Consider the following 11,639-nt stretch of genomic DNA (forward strand, 5'->3'; position numbering starts at 1 on the left):
AGAGGAGGATGCCTCATAATCAGGGTCCTCGTCAACATTAAACTCTGTCTCTGACACATTCTCCTCTATGTCACTTTCACTGTCAAAGAACTGTGACAAAACCTCATTGACAGAAAACCTTTGCTTAAAGGTCATTTTCAACTGAGAGAGACACAGAGCCCACAGTGCACCAAGAGAAATGGTTTAGAAGGCTGCTGTGCAAGCTTTTATATGCTTGCTCCTCCCCTATATTGGGTGAACTATCAATGTCCTGGCAAGAATTATGTTTCCCCCTCCCCCATAGCGCGGGAAATATCAAAGTTCTCACTGGAAATATGCTTTCCCCTCCCCCATGTCGTGTGAACTGTCAGTGGTTCTCGCAATACTACAGGTATGGTTATGTTATGTTAGGGCCATAAAGCAGAGGGAAATTTTTTGAAGATTATAAAATTGCATGTTATAGTGACCTCAATATCATCCAAAACAACCAAAACAAATGTATGAAAAATGTTTATATTTCTTATATGTTTTATACAGATGTTAAAATAGCCTGGGGTCAAATTGACCCCAAAGAACGCTGATGCTACAAAATGTTTAAAGGACATTGAAAACCTATCATGATGTTAATTTTATTTTTACCCAGTTGTCCCCTTTAAATTAGGATAAGTCATTTAATAAGAAGCAAAAAAAAAAAAAAAAAAAAAAAAGTTTTTCATTGAATGGGGTCAAATTGACCCCAAAGATATTAGGAGGGTTAATCCCAGTGTCTTTTAGGCAAGGCGAGTTTATTTATATAGCACATTTCATACACAATGACAATTCAAAGTGCTTTACATATACATTTTAAAGAAAATACAAGATACATAAAAAAAAAGAAAAAAAATTAAGAACATGAAATAAGAATAATAAAATAAATTTGAAAAAATGTCAAATGATTCAAATGAATAAGAAGAAAAATAATATTAAATTGTTAACACCATCCGTAACTGCTGTTAACCTTCCCCGATTCAACAGAGGATATCCAAAAATTGCTGATACACACTTTAATTTTTGTTCACCTTCCCTGGCACAGCAGAGGATAACTAAGTTGTTAACACCACACGTAACTGTTGTTAACCTTCCCTGATTAAACAGAGGATAACCAAAAATTGTAAACACATTGAGAAAAAGTTATATAAAATAAAAATAATTAAATAGAATAACTAAAATGAAAAGACAAAAGCAAAATGATTCAGTGAAATCAATAAGTGCAGCACAGTGCTCAGTCAATAAATGCACAGCTAAACAGAAGTGTTTTCAGTCTGGATTTAAATGTGGCTACTGTTTGGCGCAAATCTAACCTCTTCTGGAAGCTGGTTCCAGCTGCGGGTGGCATAGTAGCTAAACGCTGTCTCACTTTGTTTTGAGCGAACCCTCTGTATGTCTAACTGACTTGGTCCTAATGATCTGAGAGGTCTGTTAGGTTTATATTCAACAAGCATATCTGAAATGTATTTAGGTCCTAGGCTATTGAGTGATTTAAAAACGAGTAATAGTTCTTTAAAATCTATTCTAAATGTAACTGGAAGCCAGTGTAAAGACCTGAGGACTGGAGTAATATGCTCCAATTTTTTGGTTCGGGTGAGAATCCTGGCAGCGGCATTCTGAATGAGCTGCAGGTGTCTAATGGTCTTTTTGTGAAGGCCGGTTAGGAGTCCATTGCAGTAGTCTATCCTACTTGTGATGAATGTATGAACAAGTTTCTCTAAGTCTTCACTAGATACAAAACATCTAATTCTGGATTAATTTTTTTAGATGATAGTAGGCTGATTTAGTTATTGCTTTGATGCGACTACTGAAACTAAGATCTGACTCCAAAATGACATTAAGATTTCTTAACATTTGTTTTTATTTACACTGTTCTAATTGTAACTTAACAATTGCAAAATTGCCTTTCTGTAATCACTTTAATGTGTATACACTGATAACACAATGAAAGGTTATATCGACTATCAATGAATCCTGTTTCCCAGTGTTCAGAGTCAGATTACCATGAGCATTTCTAAATATAGTTGTGTTTCTATTTACTGTAGGCATTTGTCAGTGGTGGCATAGCAGGGGTCTGAGGGAGGCAGATGGAGAGGAGACGTCACCGAAAGGTTCAATTCATCTGGTGAGCTGTTTAACTCTCAACATGGCTAATTTCCCATCCATTTGATCCATAAAAATCCCAAATGTATTTTCATTTAATGAAATGTTGGTCATAAAATTGCATGCTGTTTTGAAATAATGAGTCATATTGTAGACATTGGGAAAGCAACCAGTTTTTTTTTCATGATAACCTGAAAGTAGAAGAATATGCTTAATTAAACTCACAAAAGCACAACATACATGAACTTAGAAAGTCCATTTATATGGATCAAGCTGCATTTTATGAACATCATTCTAACAATAACTTTTGAATGAATTTTGAGGTCTACTTCTAAACAGGTGCGCTTAACAGAAAAACATTGACCAACAAATAATGCAACAATAAATATTTCAGATTTCAAAATAAAAGCATTTATTATAAAACTATAAGAATTAGGAAATTTGCTACAGATTTCATCTGCTCATTTATAAATGGCACATCTGAGAACCAAATGGTTTGACCTTGAACTTCAGCAATGATGCTGAAGATTACATTTATTTGAACCCTTTTGCAGCAACACATTATTCCCATTCTGCTAAGACACATTTGTACTCTCTGTTCAACATGTTGTAGAAATACTTTGTAATTGTGGTTTTTAATGGTGTACATTGGGATATGCATACTGCTTTAGACAGTAAAAAGCAAACACGAACTGGCTTGATCTCAGGTTAGAGTTTACATAAATATGCCCAACAATGCCTTTTTTTCCCTTTCTTTTTGCTAATGGTCACAGAAGCCAAAATTCATTTCAGGGGTCGTTTCCTCCAATTCCTTTTCCAATCTGAAAAGCCTCCATGTGAAATTTTATTATAATTATTATATGAAAACTGAATAGCCACCCACAACAGGAAGGTAATGGGTGATGCCCCAAAAACCCACAACATAAATATATGTAGAGAGAGAGAGACCGATCCATGGAATTGATCTGCCTAGATCAGCAGACAATAATAATTATGCAAAGAGATTCATCTGTTGTGAGAGAAATGTCAGTGAGAGCACCAATTTGTAGTCACTGTATTCAGTTCTTGCAAGAATTCCCCTTACTAAAGGACAAGCGCATGGAGAGAATGGAAAATCAATCCAAACACAAAGCACAGTTTTCAGCAAAGACCATAAAAGCATTTTGGCAAAATCACCACGAGAAATTATATCAGCACTAGTGCTCATACGGAAACATCAAAGAGGATACCAAATCAACCAATTAATTAATTAATTTAAAAAAATGTCCAGGACCTGAAAAGGTCTGAATAAAATGGCAACCACTCATACAGCAACAGACACTCTCATAAGCACATATAACATGTTAAAGCTGGTTGACCTGTAAAGACATCAGACAGATCATCTGTAGTGAAATATTATTTGCACCAAAAAGGGTGGGAGGGGTGTAAGAAAAAAAGAACAAAATATGTCTAAAATTATAATACTGGTGGCTTCATCGAGTTAATCTTTAACATTACTTCCGCACGGTAACTGAATGATCTTTACAATAAAACTCCAATCCAGCGAGGAGCATGGTTATTTAAAATGACACACACACACACACACACACACACACACACTCACACAGACAAAAACATGCTATTTCATCTGCAGTGATGGGCCATGTGACTTTTAAAAGCAGCGAGTAACAATTTCAGATGCAATCTCACATACTCAACATCACCCACACATCTCTATCAAACAATTCAATATGTTATCATACATTGCTGCAATCTAGCATGTGCCATTTCATCAAAAACAGAAAAAACAACAACACGCATGACAGACAAGTGGCCACACTGCCTTATCTTACAGAAGTAAGCACAAAGAACACCATTCTTTAAATCGCATCACACATAAATGATGTTTCAAGCTGTAATAGTATCCTTTCAAATAGTAACAGCACCCTTTAATATACCGCATGACGGAGGTAATATGTACTAAGTGATATGTTTAGATGTTTTCATGACATGTAGTGGTGTTGGTGGGTACCAATGGCACTTAAACACTTGATACCAAAACAGGTTAACTGAAAACATACAAATGACAACAAATGGCCTAAAGTTTTCCCCATGTGAAATAGTAACATGGAAGCAACCATTTAGGAGAACATAACCAATTAAATCATGTCTTCCCCATTGAATTTAAAGGAAAACATACAACAAGATTAGCTTAATATACCCATCCAGAGAACTTCTGCCCACTGCCAGTGTTAAAAACACACAAACATTTCCTCCTCACAATGTCACACTGACACCGTAGTGCCTTTCTGTAGTGATATACTTGAGTCTTTGAATTTCTCCTCTTATGCACCCAGTAAGAAATCCAGTTGCTCCTGAAATAGTATTGATCAAAGAGTTTGTCAAACCAGATTCAATTAACCCAAAAATCCCAGCTGAGGTAGGTGTCCAGAAAGTTCAGCTGCATAGTGTCAGTTTTGATCAAGAGATAAAAAATAAAAACATCAGCAGCCAATGGGATGAGCCTGCAATTCCACCAGGGATGGCGGGAACCATTTATCAGCCCAAAGAGAACTGGTGGCTATCTGAGTCCAGCCCTTGAGGTCATCCACTCTAAACCCTGACACAGCCTGAAACGACACAACAAAGAGATGTTGGACTATAGGTTAAGAACTGTAGTGTTGCTCATTTAGTGAATTCTTATAAGAACCTCACTTTTGAGTTTGTGAAAAATTAAAATCTTAATGATCACCTTTTATTTACTCTTTCTGGTCCTTGTGCACTGTTTTGCTTTTTGTGAGCTTGCAGAAATGTGCCTACACGGTAAAATACGCTTCAAAATTCTTTGAAAATGCCCGTCTTACCACCCCTGGAGTTGCGAGTTCGAATCCAGGGCATGCTGAGTGACTCCAGCCAGGTCTCCTAAGCAACCAAATTGGCCCAGTTGCTAGGGAGGGTAGAGTATAATGTGTGGTTCTCACTGTCAGTGGGGCACGTGGCGAGTTGTGCGTGGATGCTGCGGAGAATAGCATGAAGCCTCCACATGCGCTATGTCTCCGCAGTAACGTGTTCAACAAGCCACGTGATAAGATGCGCGGATTGACGGCCTCAGACACGGAGGAAACTGAGATTCGTCCTCCGCCACCCGGATTGAGGCGAGTCACTACACCACCACGAGGACTCAGAGCGCATTGGGCATTCCAAATTGGGATGAAAAAAAAATAAATAAAATGCCCGTCTTGATGAGGTATTAATATAAACACAGTCAATCATGTTTAAACATTAAAGTGAACAAACAGCTTAAAATGTAAATGCAGCCTAGTAGACTGTTTACTTATCTTGAATAATTACTTAAACTAGAAAAAATGTGTGTTCGAATAGCAAGTATTTGTTATTGAAATTGGCATTGTGAATCGTCAAGCTGCTGTCATTCAACATTATGGCTGAAATATATCCAAACTAGTCAGAATCAAATAAAATGTAATCAACATCGTAATGAGAGCTAGTGAATTAGAATCTAATGAATCAGGAAATTTGTATCGATACCCAGCTTTACTAATCATAATATAGCATCTGTGACAGCTATAGCATCAGGACAGCATCATTAACCTTGTATACGGAGCAACAATCTTACCCTTCTCCAGTGAGCGCACAGCAGGACTGAATGTGCCAGGGATGATCCTTGATGGAGCTGAGGGTCAGGTATTTGGAAATCTCTGCTGCAGACATACAACCCTTCATGTCTTGCTTATTAGCAAAGATCAACACTGCAGCTTTGCGCAAGTCCTGATAGTATGAGGAGAGAACAAAAACTGCTGAAAACTGACAAAACCTGTATGACTTTCTTTCCTCTGCAGAACACAAAAGGAGATGTCAGGCACAATATTAGCCACAGTCACCATTTACTTTCATTGAAATGATTAGATGCAATGAAAGTGAATGATGACTGAACCTAACATTCTGCATAACATCTGTTTGTGTTATACAGAAGGAAGGAAGGAAGGAAAGAAGGAAGGAATACTATGAAGCTGATTAAAAACAGCATTTTTGGGTGAACTATCCTTTTTAAGTGTTGTGAGAGCTGTATGTGTGTCATGTCAATAAAGGTTAAAGGATTACCTCATGGGCAAGCATTTTGTAGAGCTCTTCTTTAGAAATGGCTAGTCTCTCTCGGTCAGTACTGTCCACTACCAGTATGATGAACTACCAGAGAAAACACACACATGCAAAGCATTATCATCAGATGTCACAGCTTGCATTCAGAGGTGGTTTAAGTTTGGAAAGGCCACTGAGTTGCTTGGTGTGCATGACCATGGCAGAAATCATGCATCTATAGTCCCTAAAGTGAATGTGCAGAGCAGATTGTCCTGCTCCTGAATAGAGCTTGACAGCAGGGCCCCATCACATATCTCATACGCACACTTTCTGAATGAAAGGCAGGGGTCTGGCCATTCAAACGGGCCTCTTTGTGTAACCCTGAACTTTGAACTCTGAATTGGACACCAACTGGTAGGGTCTGGCAGAATTACCACTGTGCACTACTGTTGTCCAAACCATTGTTCACAGTACAGTGAACACACAGCTGTCACTCAGATATCAACATGCTATCTTTAAAGTTACAATTAATTTGGCAATGTCTTCCTGGTACCAAAATAATCTTTTAACTACACAGCTATAGAGGACATTCTATTGCACTGCACAAACACTCACAGGACCTTTTAACGCTATTTCACCTATTTTGACCCACTGAAAGTGCCTCTTTGTCAAGGTCCCATCTATACTGAATTAAGAAGTGTGGGAAGAACAATTAATCTTGCATTTTCTTTTTTTTGTTTTTACAAAGGAACAATACTTTTTGAATTATTTTAATACAATCAAACATTATAACGGTTTTAACAGGTTCAGCCTCAAGCAGCATAGTTTATTAAAGCATTACCTCAGTGTTGGAGTAGTATGTGTTCCAAGAGGAGCGGAGACTTTCCTGACCACCAATATCCCACATTAGGAAGTGAGTTTTCTTTACCACTATTTCCTCAACATTACTGCCAATCGTAGGAGAAGTGTGCACCACCTCATTCATTAAACTGTACAAGAAAACAGGTTCAGATAAAACAAAACGGTAGTGACGGTGGCTTTCATTAACATTAAAATAATGTGACAGCAGTGGGCAGTAATAAAGCAGTCATTATACTCACAATTGATAAAGTATAGTGGTCTTCCCAGCATTGTCCAGCCCCACAATAATCACCTTGTGCTCTGTCACAGCAAAAAAAAAAAAAAAAAAAAAAAAAAAAAAACATTACTTCTATCTGGGAATGATCAAAGAAATTATTCAAGGACATACACATCAACATAATACAAAATAGAAGTCACAAAAAAAGGAGCAAAGACTTAAAGGTCCCTTGAAGGCTTGATGAGCACAGTTCCTGTGTTGTCGTATTTCCTGTTGAAACAGGAAGTTGGGGCGATACAAATCAAAGGGCTCCTCTTTTTTTTAAATAGCCCACAGCTTTATTTCACATCTTAGCCATGAACATTATATGCTACTTCCTATTTCTAGTCAGAAGTAGACATTAGGAAGAGACATTCTTATTCTAAAGAACATTTTATTGAGGAAAAAGACTGTACATTTTAAATGCCTAGATCTGCATAAATGTAATTTATTCAATTTTTTTGAGAGCACCATTGTATTCATGATCTCAAAGCTAAAAGACATGGACTAAAAGCCACAAAACTCCAATTTTGGTTTCATGGAGTCTTTAAACACTGCAAGATGTGCATATATGGGAAGCAAGATGTGAATATATAGGAATGCCAAAAGATAAGATTTAACATCTATGAACTCCATATGACAGGTGCATATGCAGGGCTCATGGGCTCGTGTTTTTAGTGCTTTTAGAACAGTTCACATGCATTGTGAAAGAAAACTACTGCAGGTTCAAGCATTCGCACAGTTCCCATCACTAGTTGGCTACCAGCTACAAGTAATTATGCAAATCAACAAAGGTGGAACAGTACAACAAAAAAGGAGATAACAGTGCTTCATCAGAACATTGGGCGCGTCTCAATCAGCTCCCTAGTTCAGTATTCAGGGCACTGATCAGTGAGTCAGCCATTTTAAGGTCTGTCTCAATCACAAAATCCTTCCAGTGGACTAAAATATTCGCTCCCTAAAAATCCCACAATGCACCCTAAAAATCAGGGAGCATCATTGCTCACCATGTTCCCTTACTGGAAACATTGTCATGTCTTCTGAAGTCTCTCAAGTCGTTAGATGACGAGCACTCAATGTTTGTGTGTCTAATGTTTGTAATGTCTTTCATTCATAATTACCATGAAAGGCAAACAATCTTTTAAATATATGTGTTGTTAAAAGGTTTAAAATACACTCCTTTATTTTTATTTCTTTAATGTAATTTCTTTCATAACACTGTACGTTTGAATTTCTTCAACGAAAATGAACGATAGTGTCATGTGACAACGTTTATTCGCAACACCTTTTAATTCATTTTTAATGGAAATTTTACAAGCGTGGCTTTTATGATTGTATTATGATTGAAATATATATTTATTTTATCGTCTATTTATTCATGACATCTATCTTTTATTATTATTATGCTTTACACAGAGTTTATAAGGATGAAAGTGAAGCAAAGCTGAGCTCGTATCATGTCATTCCAGCCAATATACAAGTATACAGTGGAACGAAATTTCCAGGTCTAAAGTGCACAATTACAGACAAAACAAGGGACACTCACAAACATAATAAACAATAAACAAAAGCCTAAGAAACAAACTATGACCAATATAAATCTATATGTACATAAGTACATGTACATATATACACACAATGTAGACAAACTGTACTGTAAACACTATCCATACTCTCTTGACAATATACACTGAAACTTCTTGTCCTGGAGGTGGTAGGAGGTTGTTAGGGTGTTGAGGAGCCTGACAGCCTGAGGGAATAAGCTGTTGCAGAGTCTTTGTTTTGGCATGTATGCTACGGTATCTCTTGAGCTGGCAGCAGGTCAAAGAGTCCACTATGATGCTGTGGGCCTTGTGCAGACAGTGTTTTTGGAAAATGTCTGGTATATGGATGGGAGTGAGAGTCCGATGATTTTTTCTGCTGTTTTCACAATGCATTGCAGAGCCTTGCAGTCTGAAGTATTGCAGTTTCCAAACCAGGCAGTGATGCATGTTGTTAGAATGCTCTCAATGGTTCCTCTGTAGAACATGGTAAGGATGGGGGGGGGTTGCCTTCTTCAGTCACCATAGAGAGTGAAGAGGTGCTGAGGGACCAAGTCATTTGTCTGTTATGTGCAGACCCAGAAACTTGGTACTCCTTACTCTCTCCACAGGGGACCAATTGATGGGAGGTGGGGGTAGTGGGCATGTGATTTCCTGAAGTCAATGATTATCTCCTTTGTTTTTTCAACATTCAAAAACAGATTGTTGTTCTCACACCAAACCACTAGACACTTCACCTTGTCTCCGTATGGTGATTCGTCATCATTGCTGATGAGCCCCACTACCGTGGTATCATCTGCGAATTTTGTGATGTGGTTTGTGCCATGTTTAGTAGTACAGTTGTGGGTCAGCAGGGTAAACAGCAGTGGGCTGATCACACAGCCTTGAGGGGCTCCAGTGCTCAGTGTGATGGTGCTGCACTGGTTGCTGCCTATCCGGAATACCTGAGGTCTCCCAGTCAGGAAGTCCAGAACAGTTACAGAGAGAGGTGCTGATGTCGAGTGTGCTCAGTGTCTCTGTAAGGTTCTGAAGGATGATCGTATTGAATGCTGAGCTTAAGTGTATGAACAGCATTCTGACATGACTGTTTTTCTGTTCCAGGTGTATTGAGGCCAGATGAAGGGCGATGGATATGGAATTGTTAGTTGAGCGGTTGGGGCAATATTCAAATTGGAGAGGGTCGGAGGTAGGGGGGCAATGAGGACTTGATGTGGTTCATGACTACTTTCTCAAAGCACTTCATGATGATCGGTGTGAGTGCTACGGGCCGGTAGTCATTGAGGCATGATACACTTGACTTCTTCGGAACCGGAATGATGGTGGTGGTGGTTTTGAAGCAGACAGGAATGATAGCTTAGTCATCTCGGTTAGGACATTCACTAGCTGGTCAGCACATTCCTTGAGCACACGACCAGGTACGTTGTCTGGTCCAGCAGCCTTGCGTGGATTGACTCTAGTTAGTGCTCTCCTCACTTCAGCTGTAGACAGGCAGTCAGGGGCAGGTGTTGTTAGAACAATCCAGGAGCAAATAGTGTTGTCTTCTGCCTTCGTACATTCCCATAAGCACAATGGATAACATATATCTGATCTGCACCAAAATCAATGAGTAAAGAAATGTAAGAAATGCACATAGCTGTTAAGTTTTCCATGTTGTTAATATGGGCTAGTCCATCAGCACATTAAAAGAAAGCACAGGTTTAGAGTCTTTGCAGTTTTTGGAAGTTGTTTGAATATGCAGCCTATATGAAGCTCGCTCATAACGTCTGTATAAAAGGACTTATAAATGGTAATTCTCTCTAATGAAATGTGAATGGATAAATGGAAACAATTGAGTCCCGATGCGTGGGTGTCCTCTTGAAACGCCGAATGTTGCAGGATAGTGTTTATCATGGTCTCCATGGCTGGGTCCTTCCAGCAAATCAGTGTTTGTTCTTCTTGTTTCTTTTTCTTACTCCTCTTTTTCTTCTCTTTTATGGCAGTTGGCAAAACAAGCTTAACTTGCCCTTACCACCTTCAACTTAATGGTCATTACGATGGGAGAAAGAGCTCCGAGGCGTTCAGCTCTGGCCTGTTGATATTCTAATGACTCATTCACGCGGTGATCGCGGCGGTAGAAAGCCAATTCTGATAGGATACCCAATGTATATTAAAATGCATGTTAAAAAAAAACACGTTTGACATGTATGAATCTTATATTTTGTTTTATTCACAAACGTTACCAAGAACGGTTTCAAAATAAGAACTTCAACAAACCATGCTTTTCTTTTGGGATTTTTTTTTTTTTTAAATGTACAATATGCATTAATACAAATGGAAAACAAAAAATAAAAATAACTGTAAAAACATTTGCACTAGACACCTTCACAGGTCAAAAAGGAGACACGGACCCAGTCAACACCGATTTCACAGCTGATTGCTATTAACAAGTTAATATACAAGTTGTGAAAACAACATTTTGTGTCTTACCTAATGTAACGTTAGTAACCTTCTCCCCTGTGCCTGGCTGTGACGCATATAATCCATCCTCCTTGCCAAGAAAGTTGGTCAAATACATCCAGGTTTTCTGTGATTCCTCTCTCACTGATTGAAACTGCATAGCTAATCCACTCATTATTTCAGCTTCAAAAGTACTCATGGTGACTGATGACAAACGCGACTTGTTTAGAATCATCTTTGAAGCTTTTTTGTATCTTGCATAAGATAACTTTGACTCTTTGCCCTTTTGAACTATAATAACAATTGCTCGTTCATTGCCACGGCTGCTAACGTTAGCATTGCTAATTTGCTATCGTGTGCCT

At 38.3% G+C, this 11,639-nt stretch overlaps 1 protein-coding gene across 3 annotated transcripts in view; it reads right to left on the reverse strand.

Annotated features, from left to right (window-relative positions):
* Positions 1-743: 743 nt before the first annotated feature.
* Positions 744-11,639, reverse strand: part of arl8 (ADP-ribosylation factor-like 8) — a 21,597-nt gene continuing 10,701 nt past the window's right edge. For 2 of the 3 annotated variants that reach the window (XM_051695696.1, XM_051695631.1), the window contains exons 2-6: positions 7,284-7,344; positions 7,025-7,172; positions 6,208-6,291; positions 5,723-5,874; positions 744-4,718 (exon numbers count right to left, since the gene is read on the reverse strand). In XM_051695696.1, coding sequence (XP_051551656.1) covers positions 4,670-4,718; positions 5,723-5,874; positions 6,208-6,291; positions 7,025-7,172; positions 7,284-7,344 — 494 coding nt within the window. In that variant the 3' untranslated portion in view covers positions 744-4,669. Of the gene's footprint in view, positions 4,719-4,840; positions 5,875-6,207; positions 6,292-7,024; positions 7,173-7,283; positions 7,345-11,639 lie in introns of all 3 variants that reach the window. The other variant, XR_007896946.1, reaches the window with a different exon arrangement.

This window comes from Myxocyprinus asiaticus, chromosome 1 (genome assembly GCF_019703515.2).
Source record: "Myxocyprinus asiaticus isolate MX2 ecotype Aquarium Trade chromosome 1, UBuf_Myxa_2, whole genome shotgun sequence".
NCBI classification, from domain to species: domain Eukaryota; kingdom Metazoa; phylum Chordata; class Actinopteri; order Cypriniformes; family Catostomidae; genus Myxocyprinus; species Myxocyprinus asiaticus.